The following is a 23,810-nucleotide window of genomic DNA, read 5'->3' as shown; positions in this document are numbered from 1 at the left end:
TATAGACAAAATGCTAGTTAAAATCAAAAACACTCTTATTGAAAAAATATAAAACTAACATGCTAAGTCAACATTTTTAGAAAAACTAACAAAACACACACTAACTCATCAACCCAGGTGCAAAAATTGTAGTAATTGCAGCAACAAGTAATCATATTAAACATTAACTGGTCAGACTGGACACATATGAATCCAGACACAAAGAAAATGTACAGGAAGTAATGAAAATTTCATTTGCAACACATGTGAATAATATGAACTTTATACACAAATTTCAACGAACATATACAACAAAAATCTGACAAAACCATATATACGAAAACAACACAACCAAATACAAACAATTCAGCCATACTAAAGGTGTTTTCTACAATTTTTGATACATTTGCCATTTAAGTCAGATAATACTAATAAGGCTACTAAAGAAGTAGGATGATTAGTCTCAAAAGATCCTCTGGTAGAACTATTTCCATATAGTTTGAATGGTAGTCACTAATAGTTGTCGTACTTTTAAGTATTATTATATTTCATTATTGAAATCAATTAATATTGATATCACATCATTTGCATAATGTGATATAAATATGATGTGATAATATTGGGCGTTTGCAAACACATTAGGCAAAAAACTGTATCATACTTATGAAATGATTTTCCAGTACTTAGAAAGAGATTAAGGAAGTTTTGCATTAACAACCATATTTTAGGTTATGTATAATAGCTCGATATTAAAATAACAACTCGACTATGAATAGTAATTACTGAATTAACTATTTAAATAAGCAAAACATTATGTTAATTTGTCGAGGTTAGCAAGCGAAGCGTGCGTAGGTTGTTTGGTTAGATAAACATAACCTAACCAAACATAACCTACGCTCGCTAACCTTGTCTTATTAACGGTAAATATACGAATACATATGTTGATTCTCCAAAATTAGAGGCGATTAATCATATTTACCGTTATATATGCATAATCACCGGATTAATCAAATTTACTATAACATATAAAATACCTGAATATGTAAAAAATAAAACCTAAAATATGCCAGGTGGTTAATGCACAAGTACAGAGATTAATATTAAATATATTATTTCAAAAAGTTTAACGACATTTTGTTAAGCGGATCAACAAATTTAAATGAACACTGAATTAGTGGTGGTGAAATGTATATCCACAAACAAACTATATCAAGTAAGAACAACTAATATAAATAACAAATATAGTATGAAGTGTTTTTGCTAATTTACTGATTTAGTAAACATACCATCTAACAGTCCAATCTGATGTGAAATAATGGCTTCAAAGTCAAAACAACTTAAAATGGGACGATCTAATGAAGAAGTCTAAGTAGAGAACTGCAACATAGAAACGATGTACTAGATTATACACAGTGAACCTGCAGAATATACAAATTTTCTAATCATAAACTTTATGTAAGTACATACTTAATAGAATATTTTAAAATATACGTATCTAAAAATGTACTAGCTAAAACAAGTATTATTTTTTCTAACAACAATAATTAACAAAACATATTAAAATCAATTCTGAATATGACAAGGAGATAAAAAAGCAAATATTTTAATACCGGCTGTCTCTATACACATCACTGATAAAAATCAGTCGCTCGAAAATGCAGTATGTAGAAGAATCGAAGATCACTTTACACCACAGTTCAACTTAAGTAATTATCCACGTTATTCTTTTAACACATATTATCAAATTGCAAAAAATAAAGAATACGATCACATCATATTATTTAAACTTACTTTTGGTTTCAATAACCATAAAAAAATACACATACAGTATTTACTGCAATGATGGACCACAGACAGAAATAATTGTTTCACAAATAATAAACATGGACGATAAATTATATAATTCTACCAAATCAGTTAACATCTATTGTGATTCCATTAACTAGATAACGTAACGAACCCTCATAACAATAATCTACAAGCACGCAATCACAACTATTACCGACGCCAGAAACTACATATGATCATGTTTTCATCAGCTGTGTTGATTTCTCTGAATATCAGCTGTAGTGAAAGAAAAACATTCAGATTATGTGAAAGCAGAAAAGCCATAAGTAGAAAGTGTTATTTAATATATATTATTCGTTAATATCCTACTTGTAAATCACTGTAACAATTTTTTTTTTTAATTTACGTTAGTATAATATAATTGATATTTCATGTATTCATCCGATTTGCAGAACTTTGAAAGATTTATTTACCAGAACAATATTATAGTGAAATATATGAAAAAGTAAACAAGAAAAGTTTTCTCTAAACATATAGTTAAATTATAGTTAATTTTTATAAGATCTTCTATTTTCCAGTTCTTTAAATCTTAAAATAAATCTTAAATAATCTTTAAGATTAATTTAAATAATCTTTAAATATGTTTACCTGAGGATTTTTTTTCTTAAATTATACTTTTGGTTCATCGCACTGCTATTAAGCTGGATATCAAATTTTATATTTTTAGTCTTAGTTGTTTTACTTTGTATTACAATATAAATTTGTATACATACTTCAAATTTATAAATAAATGTAACTAATTAGTATCAACGTGAAAATATAATTGCATTTTCATTAATACTAAATCTGTGTGAAGAACAAGATTCTACTCACTGCATTTTATTTTTTTCCATTGTTTAGATAATTAATGCCAATATACAATTGGTATTTCATAAAAATAGGATGTTTAGTTAAATCAATAAAGCATTATCACGGTTTTAAGTACATCAGTCGACAGATACTTTAGCACGCTTATCTTGCAGAATATTAAGTGACTGTAACTTATGAACTGGAAATGAATATTTTTAGAATGAAAACATTTAGTCATTCATATTTACAACTGTAAATGATAAACTTAATTCTGTGATTTGTAATTTTGTATTTACACATATAAAATTTTTACAAAAGAAACTTTCACCATCACAAAATAGCACCATTTACCTTATACCTTTTTAGAGTTCTTATTTAGTCAAAGCAATAAGTAAAATTTATCCTTTGAGTTAAAGGCTTTACCCTTTGATAAGTATAGAGTTGAGGTTAAAAGAGCAGTTAAATTATTTGCAATAGACAATATTTACTATCAATATTAAAAAGAGCTTATCCTAGTTAGAATGTAAACATAGAAATCTCACAAGTTATTATTAATTTCATTTCAGACATTTCCACGTATTCATTCTACATAATTTGGGTATTTAGAGAAAACTTATCTTTTAACATTTATTTGTAAACCCGGGTTACAGAATTCTTGGATTTAATACTTATGTTGATAATTAATCAACATAATTGTCATCATTGGAGGATATGACAGTAATTATAGTTGATTTATTGTGTATGAGTATACTTGCTTATATATGGACATTAAATACTCATACATAGTAGGTAACAAATATTATGTAATGATATATTTTTGTAAATTGTGTTAATAGTGTACATTAACAAATTTGTGTCGCTTCCCTACTAAGAAACATTTAATTGAATGCTACTGTATTTCTGCAAAGAGGTCTTGTATATTAATATAATGCATGTTTTCTTTCAAAAAAAATATAAAAATTAGTTTATTTGTAGATTATTAGCCAGTAGAGACTGACGTTACTTAGGTTCCAAAAAAAATGACTGAAAAGTACTAGTTTATGCAGTACACCTACAGTGAACCCGTAAACTGTTAGCACAAGCTGTTACAGATAGATTTAACCACTTAGTGTGGTTTTTCCAAGTGTAGCTTTACTACTTATTTATTTATTTTTTTTTAATATTTGAAGATTAATTTTAAATTTATTACTGTGTACAGTTCTGTTAGTCGGACTTTTTCTGTAAATTTGTAAATGTATTTTTTAGTAGTGTATTCATTTATTCCTAATCAGCTGAATATATATAAATGTAGACCTAACATATTTAAGAATATAACAGATCTTTTTACTATTCTGTAGGGTTTTCCATCTTCATTTAAATTTATTTTGTGGAAGTCATCAAAAACATGAACATGCTTACAAATTTACCATCATCAGATATTATGAGAGAACTTGTTTTTAATTTGAAAGAACCACTTATTATACATGGTGGTGCATCTGATTGGAAAGTAGTAAATTGGGATCTAAAAGATTGGTCTAACACAGTAGGTAATTCTAAGTTACCGTTTCGTGTTGGGAAGAGAAAGTGCAGTACGGTAAGTTCAGTGATATTTTATCTCATATGAGATTATTTTTATTATATTATTTCTACCAAACTGCAGAATTCAATCTAATTTTACTGGGACTACTGTAAGGCTTGTCTCATTAATTGGAGCACATTTTTTACTAATAATCTTCATTAAATAGTGTGTGTTAGTTCAAAGTGCCTGTAATAATAAAGTTAAATATTATATTTAAATATTTTATAGCACCAAAATAATATCATACTAATACATTTCCTCAAGGTAAGCAATTGTGATAGTGAAATAATGCTTTCTGTACTTTTTTGCAGAAGTAAGAAATTTTTTAAATAATTTGTTACTTTGTTGGATAGATTTCATTAGCTTATATATACCTACTCCCACCACAGGTGACCCCTTGACAGTCAATCATGAAAGATCTTTAAGGAATACTCCACCAGCTGAAACAAGCAACACCAGAGTTCAGAAAAGACAGTATTCAGATACAGTGGGCTGCCACTTAGAAGGTAACATGTGATTGGAAGCATTGGAATGCCCCAACATTACACACACAAACAAGAAAAATACAAAGTCCAAAATCAAACAAAGCAAATCACCTATATTCCCACACAATGTAAATTTGCTCATGCAGACTGGTAAAATAAAAATAATAACTGGCTTAATAGACCAACTCAAAATTCTCATCATAGGTCTGCAGGAAATAAGAAACACCAACCCGAATGCCACGAAATCTCAAGGATATAGGTTTTACAAAGGCATACCTGGGAGGAACGTGATGAAAAATCTCCCACAGTTTGGAAAAGGCATTTTATTCAGCTTCAAAATAATAAACCTCCAACAAGAATTTAAGTCACAATCCCCAAGAATTTCAACACTTACCCTAAAAGCATCTAATAAAATGTAAACCATAATAAACGCTCATGCACCCACTGATAATAAAAATAACTATCTAAAAGACCAAAATGTTCTGGGATCTACTTGATCTGACTATAAATAACATCCCAAAAAACCACGTTAAACAATTAAGCAAAGACTTAAATGCTCAAATAAGCAGAGAAAGAAGATACCACGACATCATTGGAAAATGGCTCATCCAAAAGAAAACAAACAAAAATGGACAGAGACTCATCAATCTCTGCAGAAACCACAACCTAATCTCAAAATCTACATATTTCAAGAGGAAACCTCAAACATTCAAAACCTGGAAACACCCTGACTACACTAAAGGAGATTGGTAACTAGACCATGTTTCATGGATAAATACAATCACAAGGAGATCTAAAACTTAAAAGTCCTCTGAGGGGTAAACACAGGCTCAGACCACTATGTAGTCAAAATTAAAATTAAATTTTCTTCCCAAAGAAAGCAACAAAGCCAAGTCCCTAAAACTAAAAGAAAAATAGACCTTTCAAGAAAGCAAATGAGTGCATCCACAGAGAATTCCTACTAAAAATTCTAAGATACTTCAAACTACGTACCAAATTATTAAGCATGATAAAACTGATCCTCATAAATATTAAGTCGAAGGTAAAATACAGAGGTAAACTCTTTGAACCATTTGAAATCAAAACAAGACTGTGCCAAGCTAATGGGCTCTCACTGCTATTATTCAACTGCGCTCTAGAGATGGTAAGGGAATGGCTCAAAAAATACCCCCCAAAAGTAAAAGTAACTCAAAAAATCAAAACAAAATGTCTTAGTTTTGTAGACGTGGCGCTGCAAGCAAACATCGATGAAGCTAAATCACAGATATCAGAAGCTTTACAAGAAAAAACTCACAACACAAACATTTTCAATACTAGAAAGGACATAAAGATTGGAATGTATGAAAAATTACTGGGAGGACCGCAAGGCCCAATTAGTCCCATCAAAGAGATTGGATACTGGACTGACTAAATGATCGTATGCGGTCATAAAAGATAAATATATATACAGAGGGGTCCAAAAAAAATCTACCCATTGTTTGCTAGTCCATATCGTGTGACAAATTTGACTTGATGTGACAATTTTTGCCACCAAGAGAGGGTTATGGTATATGCTTGAGATGACCACAGCAGCTTCTATACAATGATCATGGTGCCGAACAGCGCACTGAACTACGGCTGTTAGTGTATCTGGCGTAATGGCAGCACATGATTACATTTTTTCACATAGTTCATCAATTATTGCTGGATTTTGTCAATACACATCATTCTTGACAGTCCCTCAGAAGTAGAAGTGTCAAATCAGGAGATTGAGGTGGGTAGTCAACAGCACCTCTTCAACCATCTCACCATCCTGGTAGAGTTCTATGGAGATACAACTTGACATCTCGATGGTAGTGAGGCAGGACTCTCTGTCTTGTTGCACATAAAAAAGTTCATCACATACAAGTTTTGGATGGCAGGCAAAATCCTTGTCTAAAGCATATCAAGATATGCCTCACCAGTTACGGTATCCTTGAAGAAGAAGGGACCAATCAAACTATGCACTGATAGACCACACTGCTTATCAATCTCTGGTAGATTCACTGCCTTGTCCACATGAATGTGAGGATTTTCAGGAGCCCAGTAGACACAATTGTGGCAGTTAATAGTATCGTTAAGTTTGAATTGCACCTCGTCAGTCCATACGAACTTCCATCTTTGCCAACCATGTGCTAATACTGTTCGCAGTACTCCATCCTTTGATCTGGGTCGTCCTCATACATCGATTGTTGCAGCCTTGGAATGTACACTTTCCACTTTGTACTCTTGAGAATGTGTCTTACACTTGATCGGCTCACCCCACTTTCATGCAGTCCCTGGTTCACTGATTTTTTGCGATGATGGGTAAAATGTTGCAACACCACAGCACTGGACACCGAACTTGTAGCAGCTGTTCATGGTAAGCCAGATCTTTCCTTGTTTCAAACTCTGCAACTGCCATTATACCTCGTGAATGCTCTCATACTTCCAGTACCACTTCAGTACAGCCTTGCGTTCAACAAACAATAAGCGAATAGCAGCCATTGTTGGTGTTTGACTGTCCTCTGCTGCACTGGCTAATATGTCTGGCTCGTTCTGCCACCAACCACATGTCAGACACATTTGAACATATTCCTGGCAACTCTTGTTATTGGTAATGTTTCTCCTCAATTCTGCAGGGTGTGTGGATTGCTCCTACAAACAATTTCTTTTACGTAACCTCACAGAAAGAAGTCTGGACTAGTCAGATCAGGGGATCTTGATGGCCACAATGTTTAAGAAATGATTCTTCCACCGGAAAGATCCTGTAGCATCTCTAGAGTAGAGTGAGCTTTATGGCAAGTAGTGCTGTCACGTGGCAACCAGCAGTCAAGCTCATCCTCTTGCATTAAGGTTATGAACGTTGATAATTTCTTGGTAGATGGCAGTATCCATAGTTTTTTTCAAAAAACAAGGGTTCTATTATTTGTGGCTTTGAAACCACACATCACATGCCTATGTTTTGTGGGTGTAGGGAAGATTCAGTGGAAATGTGCGGGTTTTCAGTGCACTGGATCCAGTAGTTCTGACTAATAACATACCAACCAAGGTGAAGCCACGCTTCATCTATAAAAACACTTGATTTAAAATGTCAATGTTACCTCTAATGAACTTCTTGTACCACTAACAAAAGCAAACCTTTTTAGCATAATCAGCATTAGTTAGCTCATAGAAAACTTGTATTCGACACAGATATTTCAGTATTCTCCTCACTACAGTGTCGGTTGAACCTGTTCTTTTTCTGGCTTAGTCTTCACAGAGATTTATGAGGAGGAGATCATGTAACTGTTACTCTAATGTATTGTATGACCTGCATTGTTAAAACTGACCTGTCAGGTGTGTTTCTGGTTTCTGGTCATGAAATTTTTTAACTAACCTCTGATTAACACTTTTCACTGTTGTTTCAAATTTCTTCCTGAACGTTTTCTGACAACAAAACATGAAATTTCATTTCTAAATAATTTTCAAGAATACACGTTCTTCAACAGTTAACCACATTTTACCAAACAACACACAATTACACAACCTTGTTCGAAAGCCAATGCTCAACACAGACTGTTAATACTTAAATGTGTAGGCAGTAAATAGTACTTTCCACTCCAGCTCCAGTCATACCAACATCATCCATATTATTTTACCCATCTCACACAAATATATACATTTTAACAAAAATATGCATTTAGTATAAACTACTGAGTGATTGGGCCTGTTTTAAATTGAACATTGTGTCTATATATTATATATATATATCAAGAAATGGAATATTCTCATACTATGAAATGGTTTACAAATGATTAGGAAAGAGGTCTTGAGAGTTATTAAGGAACTGGATTGAAAAGATTGTTGCTATCAGATAGGATAGTAGTTATGTCAAGTCTAAAGGTCAGCGTTCAAGGATAGAGTAATTCAGTCGCAGTTATTGCTTCATCATGTCCATATGATCAGGTTTTTCATGTGGTGAATGTGATTACTATGTACATTATCATAGTTAATTTTCTTATCTGAAGATTGTGAATTCTTACATAGGTTTTTATAAGACCATGGTATTCCACTAAAATATAAGAAATGTCCAGATTGCAGAAAATAAATGAAGAAGAGGTTGTGTTTTGTTGTCACTAAGAATTAATAGAGTTTTTGATTTGCACTCAAAAAAAGTAACAAAAAAAGTGTGAGAGAACAACTAAAGTACATTAGAATCCTTTAGTCGTTTAATTGCCCTTTAATTGTTCACTACTGAATGTTGAATAATATATAAATTTAATAAAAACTGATTTGCTGAATTTTTTTCAGAGCCCGCAATGGGAAAGAGTTTGTCGGACAGAAGAATTAACAATAAAGGAATTTGTTAATTATATAGATAGAGAATATTTAAAAGATGAATGGATGTATTTTGATTATAAACATATGAACCAATGGTTTAAAGGCAATCAAACTATTTTGCAGGTATATCTCATATTATTATCAATGTGTCTATATATTTATATAATTCATTAACACATTGACCACTGTGTTAATAAAATTTAATATTATATGAAATATAAACCACTAAATCACATTAATAATTATATAAGTTAAACTCACCATATTAATTTCCAATCATTGATCTTTGTAGTATCTCACATCGTTAGTTTGTATTGAATTCTGCAACTGCATTAGAATTTATTCTTTGTGTGTATGTGTGTGTGTAATTAAATCATTCCAATACTGGACAGAAAAATTTACATTTATGTTCATAATGCAATTCATAACAGAAAACAATACCAACTGAAGATGCAGGATACCATGAAAATCGATAATTGGAAATTAATATGGTAAGTTTAACTTATTTAATTACTATGCTTTGGTGGTTTATACTTCCATATAAATATTTACTCAAAATATTTGTTTGAAAAGTAATTGTATATTTATTTAGGAGAGTGTGCATTCTGAGCTCCAAACAAATTGGAGTTCCAAAACTGACTTTTACAGATGTGAGACAGGGAGATACTGTGTCACCCCTGATTTTTAATTTGATATTGGATTAGGTTTACAGGAAGGTGTGTTGGAGAGAAACAAAATTGTTTGAAAGGAAACTGCATTTGCTGGCGTATGCTGATGATGTGTGATGGATTGGTGAAAACATAATCTGAGTTGGAGATGTTGATACTTCTCCAAAAGGAAATGCAAAAGCAATGAGTCGGGAGATAGATGAGGACAAGAAGGTGTACATGGTGGTTATGAACAATGGAGGAGTTGGAGAGGGGATGGTTGCGTTTGATCAGAGTAATTGAAGTTAATTATCAGAGAGTGAGCAAGAAATAAGGAAATGATTTAGTAAGGAGAATAGATCTATGTATGTGCTAAAGGTAGTGTTCAAATCAAAGGTAATTTCTGGAGCTTCTAAACTGAGAATATTCAGAACGGTGTTACATCTGATTGTGACTTACAGATATGGATCATAGGCACTTACTAAGACAGGACTAATAATAAACTAATACTATTGAAGAATAGAGGAAGAAGAATGTTTGGACTTGTGATGGATCAAACAACAATGGAATGGGGGGTGTTGAAGATCAGGGAGTTGGATGAAATGTACAATTATAATGGAATTGTGAGGGTAGTGTAGATGAATAAGGCAAGATGGGCAGGATATGTGGTCAGAGTGGAAGAGGACAGGATAAATTTGGAGATGATGAGGCATAGAAAAGAGGAAGACCTACACAAAGATGGTGTTATGGTATCAGGAAGGATTTTGATGAGGACTGGGTGGAGGTGGCAAAGAATATGGTGAGGCAGAGGAGACTTTTGTTACAGATCATGGATTTGCAAGATCTTTCAAGACTAGGATAATATAATGTAAAACTGATGGTTATAATTTTTGTTTTTGTTATTTTAAAAATCATGAGCAAGGGTTCAAGTATTAACTTTAAACTTGCTGTACACCTGCCAGTAGTTCTACAAATAAGCTACAGAAATAGACACTTTATGCTATTGTCAGAAATTACAAAAGTTGTGATTGAACATAATTCTGACTATTTATAATAAAATTGAACAATTAAAAAAATATATTTATTAAAAAGTAATTTTTCATGTGATTGTGACCTGCCAGTGTGCTACAAAGAGGAGTAGAATATTTGTTCTTGTATACCTATTTGTCGAGCTAAAGTATCTACAATTTACCACATTCAGTCTTCAGTATGTTAACTTAATGGATTTTATAAGAAAAAGTACTCTACTTATAACAAGGATATAGGATTGAGTAAGTTTTATTGATGGTAGTGTTTGCCATTTTAAAATACTTTAAACATTTTATGTACTGCATATTAAGTGCCTCAACCATATAGTTGCAGGTGACGTGACATAAGTTGCAAATAACTCCTGTAGTAGCTCTTCTGAAAGGTAGCAAGCATCCTAAGAAAAGTGATTAGTAAAGCAGTAACAAACACTGCAAGAACCTAAATAAATTAAAAATAAAATTTTAAAAAACCAATAGTTGGTCAGGTATGGATGGTCTTTTAATTTGTCTTGAGTAGTGAAGCGGTTCTTCATTATCTTTTTTGAGCCAAATATACAGCTGCATATTAATATGCCTAGCTGCAACAATGTAGATAATATTCAGACTTAATTAACCTCTGATTATTAAAGGGACTGGCCTGTTGCCTGTGCCTGTTGTATCTAGGTTTCTTTACACATCACAGCTATGAGAAATAATGCGATAGAAAGTCTAAAGCAATAGATAAATTAATTCCTTTCTGTTATTAATCATGTTATATACACTGATTTAACTCAACAGAGGAACGATGTTATGTTTATGTTTTACTGTTGATGATTTATGCATTGATATAGGTTTTTTAATTTTACAACATTACTGCATGATTTTAACATCAGGATATGTTAAAATGAAAAAAATAAATTATAAAACTTAAATAAAATGTAATAATATTTTAGATATTAAAGGTTTTACAAATATTTGTTCATCTTATTCTTGTTTTATCTTTACCAATTATAAAACATAAAAAAACAAATTTATAAAATGATCCAGTTTTGAAATGAAAAGTAAATAATTTTATTAAATTGGTTTCATCATAGTTTAGGATAGAATGGAATCATTTTTTTAATGGATAACTTGTTACGTGTTTATAGTTATTATTAAATGTAAATAACAATTATAAAGTTGAAATGGAAACTTCAGAGAATTTAAAATACTATACTGCATATTTAAAAAATATAGTGTAATGTTAACAAACATATATGTAAGGTATATTTAGAAAATTTAAGTTCGGTTTCTAAATATTGCCCATGCCATACTTTTCGATTCTATGCAAGCATGCTAAGTTGTGTGATATATTAGGAAGGGATTTGTGGCATTCTTATTCAGTTGTTTGATCTGTATACCTCTTGGTGAGCACTTATAATGTTTAAGAAAATTGAAACACCTGTTGCATGTCAAATTTGGTCTGTAACCACTTTTTGAATGCAGTGTGCTTTAAATTAATTGAAATTCACATCAGATATGTGACATTTATGGAGAAATTAATTAGTGATTCTATTGTACAGAAATGGGTGCAGTTGTAATATCAAGGACACAGTGATAATTATTTTTGATTACTGATGATTTTTATAATGCTTGCATTTGATGACAAGATTAAAGAAGACAGATGATTCACCATCATATCTATTTTCATACATTTTCCAGAAATTTCATGTTCATTTCTACACGTAATTGTCTATAAAAATTACATTCTTTTCTACTACAAGAAACTGAATTATCGGAAATCGTGTTCATATCGGGTGTCTAAGATACACTGTTGCCACAATGCAACATCTCGACATGATGTACAGCTGGGAACGTACCATTTACTCATCCACCTGCAGCCTGGACCTTGCACCAAACGACCATCGTGGTTCCTGTGTCTTAAAATCTTCTTAGACACCCGACAGTTCTATGATGGCTATAATGTTAAATAAATCGTTAATATATGGCGTGCGTAGCAGGCAGCATGTAATATATGACGTGAAGGGATACAATTTCTGGTTCCTTAGTATGATAAATAGATGGCCTCATTGGGATGCCACCAATGTAAATGCCTTGGTAGACATTTACATCGATGATTTATTAACTCAGCTTTTGCCTTTGCTGTTGGCCCCGTCCGGACATCTTGAATGTCCTACATCATTTCCCTCTGAACTAGTTAACGGAGTTCATGGAAGCATGAACGCCACGAGTAATAGGCACCAGTGATGGTCTGACCCTTCTCCAGGTAGTCTGTTAAGATGACTCTATGACAGTTCCAAAAAAAAAAAAAAAACAGAACTGACCTTCCCTCCAGCCTTCTTGGAGCCTCGCCCCAAGAAGGCTCAAGCTGTTGTGCTTCCACCCCTTGCTCATCTTTTTGGTCTCTGGATTACATTGATAGATCCAAGATTCATCTATAGTTACTAGGCGACCAAAAAAATTCTCTTTGTCTTACTCCAAAAGATTCAACTTTTCCCTTGACAGGTCTGCTTGTCTGCTTTTGAAAAGAAGTCAGTAATCATGGATCACAGCATGCTGACATCTTTGTGTCAACCAAACAAATCAACATTAATAGCTGTAATTTACAACATTATGTATAAGGATCAGTTAATATGCAGAATAAATTTTATCTAGATAAAATTTATTATCTCTGTTATTTCTTAGTAATAATTAAAACTTTATCCCCTTATATATTAAATTATCTGTAGTTGTAAATAATCATGTACTTGTATTAATCATTTATTTATTACTTGCAGTCTGTTTCTTGGAAACCTTTTGGTTTTCCAGAAATAAATGGAGAAGATTCTACTATGTGGTTTGGAAGTGAAGGTGCACATACACCTTGTCATTTTGATTCATATAGTTTAAATATTGTTATTCAAATTTATGGGAAGTAAGTTATCATAACAAAAATAATTTCTCGGTTTTAGTATTTAATGAATAATTTAAAATAATCTACTTTCTGTATCTTTATACTCTTGCTTTAAAACTTGTGTAATTTTATTAATTTTTGTCTCAGATATTGTACTGTTTTTTGGGCTTTTTAAAGAAGTCAGAAGTCAAGTTTTCAAAATATAAAAATAAGCGCAAAAAACACATACATAATTACAGGTGCCACACACATGGCACCTACAGTTATGAAATGTGCTGTTATGTTCATGAGAACAGTACTTTTGCTAAGAAAAATAATCTTATATTCCAAAATAATAATGGTGTACCCCAGTGGTTCCCAAACTTTTCCAAGTCACAACACCCTTTTTCAATTAAAATCTTTCCATGGCGCCCTACCCTAAGTAAATATATGGCTACTCGTAAATAAGATAAAAAAAAATGAAACTCGTGCACCTTCATTATTTTTTTACTTTATTTACATTAAATTAATAATTATAAATATCTTGGTTCAATTAATTATGAAGTTTTTACAATATTTCACGGCGCTCATGTGAAGAGGTTGTGGCTCCCTAGGGTGCCGCAGCGCACAGTTTGGGAATCACTGGTGTACCCCATGTCAAACTAAACGATATAACTGTTTTAGTATAAGACCCCAATTGATTAGCGTTAGAGGTAAGGCCTTATTACCTTTAAGTTAACAATTTTTAATTTATTATCAACCAACTTAATAGATTTTTCACAAATTTATTTATAATAAATCTAAAATTTTTAGTTTTACACTGGCAATGAATTTTTAAATAACCAATTAAAAAAAAAACTTGAATTTTTGCTATTTAAGTTTAATATATACAATAATATGAAAGTAACTTTCATTAACTTATTCTAAAATATTGTTTTTTTATTTATTTATAATTTTCAAATATAATAATTACGTTATTTTATGTATTTATTCATTTAAAAAATTAAAATGACTTTCATTCCTTTTATTTTTTTTTTACAATTAATCCTTTTGATACTGTTCTGGTCATGCTCCAATCAGGCAAACTCTGGGGCAGTTCCTTTTTTATCTATGGTGTAGCTTATAATTCCTATCTATTCCTAACATACTGACATAAGATATTATTACATATTGATTTGAATAAAGTATTTATTTAGATGAATAATTTTGAACTAACATCAAGAAGAAAAATATAAGTTATTATTCTTAATGTTTTTCCTCTTGATGTTAGTTCATGTATGTCGGTGATAGATGTAGGTATGGCTAAAACCTAAGCCCCCAAAAATTATTTCCCTGAAAAATTGGTTTGTTAATCATTCATCAGAAGGCCTAGCTATGGAGGGTAGCTACTGCATGCTTCACCTGTACTGCTTTCAGTCAGATTCCACAATTTTATAAATAAATGTATGTTTGCAAAATAATAAACAAAAAAAAGTCTTGTTTCCCCTGAAGTGAGATCATGAATTTTGAAATATCTAATTTGCATTTAGTCAGTATCAAATTTGTTTGTTTGTTAGGTACCATTGTTGTAATGGTGTGGGTAACCCAATATTACAACTCACTTCTGAAAACAGGACATCTCTTCCCAAGAATTAAACCAACATTTCATGCCACATTAGAGAAAGTAAAGTTTGAAGTGGTTTTTCTTAGCCTTCTCTCATATATATATATATATATATATATATAAAATATGATGAGCTATATAAACTAAATAAACCAGTGAAGATATATAAACCAGTGTTCCAGCCATAAGAAAGATAGTGATACAGTGACACTTATCAATCGGTATCCAAAATTTCTGAAAATTATCATCTAGTATACTAGGCGAAGCTGCATTCTTACCAGCTCAGATTGTCCTGTAGTTAGAATCAATGATAAACAAAAAATGAATTGGACAAAGTATGTAAAAACTACTAATAGCATTTTGATTTTTATGAATTTTCCAAGTATAATTTCTTCCTTTATTAATCTTCTACTTTTCAACAGAAAACTTGTTTTGTAAAATATTATGTATTATGAATTTGAATAATATTTATTTTGGTACGATGAATAATCTTACCCTGTTTTGAATTTCAATAACATTTTTAGAAAAATGTGGATTATGTTCCCTCCTGACAGCACTGATAAAATGAAGCCAACTCGAGTTCCTTATGAAGAATCTAGTGTTTATAGCAAAATTAATTTCTGTTGTGGAAATTCTGATTTCACAGGTATTTGGCGTAAATTTATTTCTTTATCATTATTTTCATTTTAATTACTTTTATAAAATAGAAATTATTTTTATTTTTTTAATTATTTAAACGTGTTTATTTTAATGAGATAGTTTAACATTTCTACATTAATCATTAATGTAAGAAGTGTGATGTGACTGCATTGGAATCCTTTCATCAGTGAAATGATTTGAAATTTTAGAATAATATTAATGTTATTGAACTCATACTATCAAACTGGAAGGAAAGGTTTTGTACAATATCAAAGTATGCCATAACCTAACCCTGGCTAAAACAGAAGTTTTTAATTAATTTAAGATAATTAGTAAGAAATGTTTATTTTATGTTTTATGTTTATTTTCAAGACAGTACTTAAAAAATAATGGATTTATTAAGTGATAATTTATCTTTTAATTTGAATATATATTTAAGTCACACTTGAGTTGATGGCTGTACTAGATGCTTGCATTTTGTAATTTTGGGTTAGTTACATTGCTATTATTATCTTAATTTTACAAATTATATAAACTACACCAAAAGAATACATAATTGGTTTCTGTGTGATAAGTTCATTCCATAGTTCTCAGTATCAAAGGGATTCTCCAAGTCCCTTTATTGGAAAAGTGACTTCTCCAAGAAAAAGGAAAAATGTATCCTAGGAAAACATGTGTTATATACATGCGATATGTAAATGGTCACTTTAACATATGGTCTGATTTTTTTTTAAGTACTTAATGTTTGTGATCATAAAAAAAAACATACAAATATGAGTATGACTCCATTTGAGCTTTTACACTACTTTTTTTCATTATTATGTGTATATTTGCTTTCCTTCCCACTATTTTAGTTATCCAAGTGATAGTTGATCAGCCCTGTTAATGAAATGCTATAACCAGTGCATATTAGCAAAATGAGAGTTAAATCAGATAAAATAATTGTATCTTCATATGAATCTAAACTGAGTAATTTGGTTTTGTATCTATTTCACTGAAAAGATGATGCTATAATCATTAGACACTAAGACTTTAATTTTTTTGTACAATATGAGGAGCTTCAATGCATAAGAAATTTGATTTTGGAATTTTCTTTCTTTTGGATGTATAATTTGAACTTGTATTAGGACTTTACATCATTTTATAAATGTAGAACTAAGTTTATAGGTTTAAAGTAAGTAAAAGTTACAGTTAAGTCTTTTAGGTTTTAATGTTTTGGTCGCGATTCGTTCTTCCAATCTAATTTAAGATCTTTATTTCATATTCTAAATGATTGAATTACACTTCCGGTAATTCCATATGTTCCATGTATGAAACAAAATAACTACACTTTAATCTTTTTATACTAAGTTACTTATTTTCTTTTGTTGTAGGATTAAATGAAGCTTATTTTGTTGTACTTAATCCAGGAGATGTTCTTATAGTTCCAAATCAGTGGTGGCATTATGTTGAAAACCTTTCAACTGCTATTTCAATAAATACATGGATTCCATTAGTAAGTGACAAATGCTGTAACTGAACTTTTATCTTAGTTTTTTGTGCTAAGGTGAAAAAAATGACACTGATTTTTTAATGATAATTAATATTTGTTACAAATATTATAAAATAAATAATAATTTTTTTTTTTTAATTATACAGAGTATTCAGAAAGTTGCTCTGTACTGGAATTGTGGAAGTGTAATTATAAAACTTTTGTAATTATTACTTTGTATTTTTATTATTTATTTTACAGAAAGGGATATTACAATAACTGGAATAGTTTATAAAAGGTGTTGAAAAGACCTCCTTTGACATCAAATCAATACTGCACAGATTTCAATTTATTTTCAAACACTTAAATCAACTGATACTGAAATGTCTAGTATAAATGTGCCGTTATTGAGGTTTATAGTTCATCAATCTTGTATGGTCTGTGGTGATACACTTATATTCGTAAAAAAATCATTTATCTGTAATCTTGTCTGTGCTCCAGCGCCATCTTGTTGGAACCAACTGTTATTGATTTCCACTTCTGTTAACTGACTAATGAAGTTTGTTAAAACAGCACAATAATTATCACTGTTAACTGTATTTTCAAAAAAGAGTGGACGTCAATGTGCATTCTACTCTCACTGATCCAGACTTCAATTTTTGCTTCGTGTAAAGATTGTTTTTTTTAATTCATGGGGATTAGTTGTCGACTTCAGTCATATTTTGTGAATTATATACCCTCCCAGATGAAACCAAGCTTCATATGTAAAAAAAAAAAATGTAATGTCAAGGATACCTACAGAATTTTAGGCAATAAAACATTTAAACCATTGACAATAATTTAGTCTTTTGGCATGATCTGTTGGTTTCAGTTCTTGAACACACATTACTTTGTAGAAGGAAAGTTTCAGTTCTTTTCTTACAGCTTTATGTGTGGTAGTCTTTATCTTTCTGCTGTGCTTACTTATGCATTGACTTTGATGGACTTTCGGTCATAGCATCTAAATATCAAGCAGCTTCTGTTCATTTAGTTTAAGTGGTCTTTCACTTTAATCAGTGCCTTCAACAGAACCTGTTGCCCAAGATTTTTCAGTAAGAGTTCAAACTGCACGGTGGTGAAGAACGGGAGTATTTGAAAACTTTTCAGAAAATTTGTGCTTCATTAAATCAATACACTTATCACCTTCACGAAAGATGTGTTCAATGAGAAAAATGCATGCCTCTACCAAAAGAACCATTGCATTTCTTGCAACTATTGACTTCAATAAATGAAACAACTCGAAACAAAGCACATTCATTCACAACTTAACTATTGATATCTTGGTTTATTACTGAGCAATGCCCAATAAACCCACAGGGCAACCAATCTAATGCAACCATGCTACGCCTTGGGCCACAGATTAGCCAAAGGTGTAACATGCAAGCATGATACAATTGAACAAGCAAGTATCTAGCAGTCAAAGTAAAACTGTGGTACATTACTGGCAGAGAGATAAATGTTTTTAACACATGTATATTAAATAAGTAAATGTAACATTCAAGTGCTTAGGACCATATTGTTTGAAGAAATTGTGTATGATTTATTTTGATGATCATCCAGGGAAATTGGATTCATGGAAATGAAGTGCATTTTGAATTGTCAGCTACTGTAAACAAACTAAATTTTCACAGTGATGTATGAGAATCCTAGACTGATTCATAAAAGATTATGACACAAGTGATACAGCTTTTTATGGTATTTCATTTTATAGAAAGAATCATAAGTTTAATCATACCTTAAAAACTGAAGATAGTGTTACAGTTGAGTAAATTGCAAGAGTGCATTAAAAATAAATTCTGTATGCTTTTCTAAAACCAAAGCTCTATTGTTATAAAGTTTATTGCACTATACTGTGGCTTCAGCAAGAAGAAGCCGATGCTTGTACTGGTGGAAAATATGACTGTGTAATGTTCCTAAGCCAGACTTAATTGTATATAAATGCTTTCTCTATGTTTATGTAAAGTTTTTATCATAAAGCCTTGAAACACCAATAAGCTGAATCAGAAGATAAATTATGAGACACCAGTTACCCCTTAATATACAAGATAAATTTATAAATTAACCTCGTGTCAAATAATAAATATAAACAAAATAAGCTGAAAAAAATTACAGTATATAAAAGTTACATGCATATTTATATTTCTTCTTGACATAGACCTCTCTCAGATTCAAGCATTTGTTGTATTGACACCAGCTTGTCTGTTTGCTTTTTAAAGAGTGGTATCCATCCATTCATCAATTTCACCCATGAATTTATGTCAATGTTGATGAGCCAACCAATTCTTTAATTTTGTAAACAGATGATGAAAATCAGATGGTGCCAAATTAGGGCAGTAAGAGGGTGGTGAAAATTTTGTTACTTAAACTTGTTAAATGCGCTCTTAGTGCTAACAATTGTATGATACCATATATTGTTATCCAAAAAATTATCTCCTTAGTCATCCCTCATTGTTTATTCTGCATCACTCACTCTCCTAAGCTACACGACAGTAATTTCCACAGCCGGCCTGATAAATTCTACCAGTAAATTCCTTTACAGTCCCAAATTATAGTAACCATCATTTTTTGTTTGTTTGAATTTTTTGAACTTGTTCAGTGAGTGTGTGTGCATTCACTATTTTGAATGTTCCTTTGTCTCAAATATTGATGAACCAAATCCATGCCTCTTGCCCAGTAACAATACTGTCAGGAAATTCACCATCCTTTATTTTCATATTACTGAAAACAAGTCTTTGCTCCTCCCATTCTTTTCGTTAGTGGGCATCTGCAAGTCGTTTTGGTACATCATGCACAGTACTTATAACCCAATCTCTCTGTACAATTCTGAAATGAGTAGACCTTAAAGTTTTGAGAAAAATTTACACTGAGTTCAGTAACTGTGAAACAGCATATTCAGTTTTTTCAACAAGTTCATCACACACAATGCCCTCTTCTTGAATTGTCATGCACATTAATTTGCTCTTCTCTGAATTTCCTCTACCATTCTCTCATAGAACCATCACTCATTACTCTTAAATACACAGCCCGTGGTGAATCTCAGATGCAGATGTTCCTTCTGTTTATAAAAAAAACAATGTTTATCGCTAATGGAGGGAGCTGTAACAATCACCTCCATATTTTGCCATGTGCTACTTAAGTAGTACAGAATAAAGTGGCAACAGACTGTATGTGTGACAATATTTAAGCTTATCTGATGATTATTACACATATACTGTGATGCTGTGGAAACTGGTAATGCCCAATCAAAGGTTAATTTATAAATAGACTACATATCTTATAGCAAGTCATAAAGAATTTCAGACTAGGATGCAGTAGAGTTGCAGATATTACCCCAAAAATTTACATTTTAAGCATATACTCTTCCTTTTAATAATATTTACATGTATGTCAGACACCACAACTAAAATGACCTGACATGAGATCCAAGTCAGTCTTAAAACAAACTAGCTCAGTCAAAGATAACACACATCCCATGCCAAACTTATTAAAGAAAGTGAAGAATGAAGTGGTTTCCTATTAGCTTCTTCAATGAGCTAAAATTGGTTGCATATCAACTTGCAGATGTTTATCACAATATTTATTTTAAATATTGTCAGATATTTATGGGACAATATAAAACAATCACATCATAATTATCACATTAAGTTTGAAGTCCCTGCTAGTGAATACAGGATGGAAATTTTGTAACATGAAAAATGCTAAGTCTGACTCTGATACAAACTAGGAACCTTTTGAATGAAATATTAAGATGCTACTACCACTGCAGTGGAGATCACCAATGTACACTTCAGTTCAGAAACAAGATATTAATTCCCAGTAGACATTTATTATATAAAGCTATGCATATCCATTACTGTAATATAATACATTATACATTTTTTAACATTTAACACTACTTTTTTTATTTTTAGGAATCTGATGACGAAAAGAGACTAGAGGAATGTTTAGTCAGAAATTTTATACTATCATCAATAAATAACTTGTCCATCACAGAACAGGAACGTATTCTTAATCCAAATGAGGTAAAAACTTAATGGCTATTGCACAAAATACTCTTTTTCTCTCACTTTTATGCATCATCAAATTACGCCAGTTCTAGGACAGGCATTACAATAAAATGCTGTCTAATTATTTTAGTTTTAAGCCATTTCCTTTGTATCTTAAGAAGTTTTGGTTCTATTGTAGTTGCAAGCATGCTAAGTCTTTTCCTTTCTCTACCTCTCTACAAAATTATTTTTCCTTTAATAACTATTTTCTCCATATCTCTCTAATGTCCAAATAATCTGTTTTACTTTTATATGCATCTTATTTAGAATAAAATGTTTGCGATATTTTATATTTCTGCTAGTATTATCATAATTATTTGAGTGCTATTTTCAGCCCTTTTTAGCATTGTCACTCTTAACATTTGTAGTTGATGTGTTTCAGAGTACCTCCATTCTTAAAACTAATTTTCGCACAGTCAGAGTGTGTTAAAAGTAGTTGTGAGAATGGAGGTACTCAAATCATTTAATTATAAATGTTAGAGACAGTGCTAGGAAGGTCAGAAAATAACACTCCAATGAATCTTATGTAGAAATTTGATATATTATATATCTTAAATCTTAATAAAATAATATTCTTTCACACTTAGCCTGAATGCTTTTCCATGGAAATTCAAAATTCAGCTAAAACCTGAAAATGCTAAACCTGATTACTGTTATGCTAAAAAGCCATTACTGTTTGGATTTGAATCTTAGCAAACTTAATTGGCATTAAATTTGTTTGTTTCTTGTACATGGATAAGCATGTGATCTACAAAAAATAATTTAACACTTCTGTATGTTGCCTTGTCAATTTCTGTAAATGTATAGTTAGAAAATTTGACAAGAGATTGTTATTCCAATATTTTAATGTAAATTTTTTTTCAAATGGATATACCCTTACAGAAAGAAAGTACAAGTAACAACTTCATTTAAGGGTAATGTATTTATTTAATACATATTATAATTAACTTAAAAATTTGATAATTTACTTTGAATATTAATGTAGTAAGATTCAATTAAATAATTAGTTTTTAATCTTGCATAAAGGATTTATAAATTTATTGCAGTAAAAGATTTTTTTTAAAACTAGCAATTATAAATAAAGTATATTTTCTTAAATGTTATAGATGAATTATAAATAAAAGTAATCTTGTGTGTTTAAAAAGTTTTAGTATAAATTTTTTTTAGAGATTTTTAATTATTAACATTATATTTCTGTTGAAGGAGGAATTGTTAATGGATAATTCAGGTGCTGATGGTACTACTCAATTAAATTTATGCATATCAAGATGTAAAGAAAAATCACTTTCAACAAAGAAAAACTCCTATACAAAAGACTATATAACAGATTTAAAGGATTATAAAAGTATTGAAATAGTTAATAAATTACAAATGAATGATGTAAAACAATTTTTGTGCAAGAAATGTAAGTGTAATGTGAACAGGGAAAATATTAACAAATTAAAAATACCTTCTGATAACATAATAGATGATTATATTAATGCTTTTTGTCATCCAGATATTATAGTAAAAGTAAAAGAAATGTTATTGTTAAATAAATAATAAAGAACATTTTTTATAATTTTTTTTTCCCAATCGTACATATTAAAAAAGAAAATTGGTAAAAATAATTTTTCTACAATTTCTCTGAAACTAATTAAGTTACTAACTTCATTGGGGGTCTTAAAACACTCTTTATGTCAGGCCACACCTAACATGCATGCACTGACTTCAGTCACACAATACTGAGATGAGTTTTGAGGGAACATAGTGTTTCTTATACTCATATCCTTACTTCAATGTCATTTAAAACAAGATATCTCACTAACTTATTCAGATAGAGGTTTCGTTAAAGTCTTAAAACACTCACCACATCAAGCCGAATCAAATGAGCCCACACAGACTTCACTCACTCAATTTCTGTAAAGGTTTTGAGGTAACACAGCTCTTTTCTCATACTCTAATATACACTCAAACCGCGATATCTCAGCAACAAATTAATATACAGACTTCACCTCTTAAAAACGCTGAGAAAATTACATAAAATTAAATGAGCTTCTGACAGCACCCCTAAATTTTTCCTCAAACTCACATTTACCTTATTCAATTAATGCATCAACCAATAACAAAGCAGGTATATCTGCTCTCTGATTGGTTTAACACACTAACCAATGACAGAGCAAGTGCATCACCTTTGTTAGCGATCATGTTCAGAACTGCTTCGGATCAAAATGCAGTCCCAAAATTCATAGTCACCATGAATGCAATACAGTTTACTATTTATTACCATCATATTATTAGAAAGACTCTCAGTAGCAAAGGAAGTATGTCCTCGTACTGCAATAGATAGGAGGATGTTGCACCCTGCAACATTTTTGCGTTCCATTTCATTCTTCCCTGTTCAGTAGTGATCTTGCCATTGTCAAGTGAAGTTGTTTGTTAAAACTGGTGTTTAAAGTTTCTTAGTTTTTCAATTTGCTGTTAATTCATATGTTTTAATAAAAACTTTTAAATGGCTCTTAGAAAAA

At 30.9% G+C, this 23,810-nt stretch overlaps 2 protein-coding genes across 13 annotated transcripts in view; one reads left to right on the top strand and one right to left on the bottom strand.

The window, feature by feature from the left end:
- Positions 1–1,979, bottom strand: part of alpha-Man-IIa (alpha-mannosidase 2) — a 98,199-nt gene extending 96,220 nt beyond the window's left edge. For 3 of the 7 annotated variants that reach the window (XM_075365760.1, XM_075365758.1, XM_075365763.1), the window contains exons 1-2: positions 1,590–1,979; positions 1,266–1,356 (exon numbers count right to left, since the gene is read on the bottom strand). The gene's annotated coding sequence lies outside the window, so the exon portion shown is untranslated. Of the gene's footprint in view, positions 1–1,265; positions 1,373–1,589 lie in introns of those variants that run through there. The other 4 variants (XM_075365761.1, XM_075365759.1, XM_075365764.1 and 1 more) reach the window with 3 other exon arrangements.
- On the top strand, positions 910–22,846 carry LOC142324782 (HSPB1-associated protein 1 homolog). Of its 6 annotated transcripts, none has more exons than XM_075365770.1 (8): positions 910–1,434; positions 3,954–4,189; positions 8,950–9,102; positions 13,411–13,547; positions 15,633–15,754; positions 17,121–17,242; positions 21,169–21,279; positions 22,507–22,846. In XM_075365770.1, the coding sequence occupies exons 2-8, from the start codon at positions 4,001–4,003 to the stop codon at positions 22,843–22,845; spliced, it is 1,173 nt and encodes a 390-aa protein (XP_075221885.1). In that variant the 5' UTR covers positions 910–1,434; positions 3,954–4,000; the 3' UTR covers position 22,846. The 6 variants fall into 6 exon arrangements, with proteins under 6 accessions (XP_075221885.1, XP_075221886.1, XP_075221884.1 ...); XM_075365771.1 differs by lacking the exon at positions 910–1,434 and adding an exon at positions 1,668–1,685; XM_075365769.1 differs by lacking the exon at positions 910–1,434 and adding an exon at positions 2,043–2,138.
- Positions 22,847–23,810: the final 964 nt, after the last annotated feature.

This window comes from Lycorma delicatula, chromosome 5, assembly GCF_047948215.1.
Source record: "Lycorma delicatula isolate Av1 chromosome 5, ASM4794821v1, whole genome shotgun sequence".
In the NCBI taxonomy this organism is placed as follows: Eukaryota; Metazoa; Arthropoda; class Insecta; order Hemiptera; family Fulgoridae; genus Lycorma; species Lycorma delicatula.
Note: the sequence above shows the minus strand (reverse complement) of the source record. Positions and strands in the feature narration are given on the sequence as shown.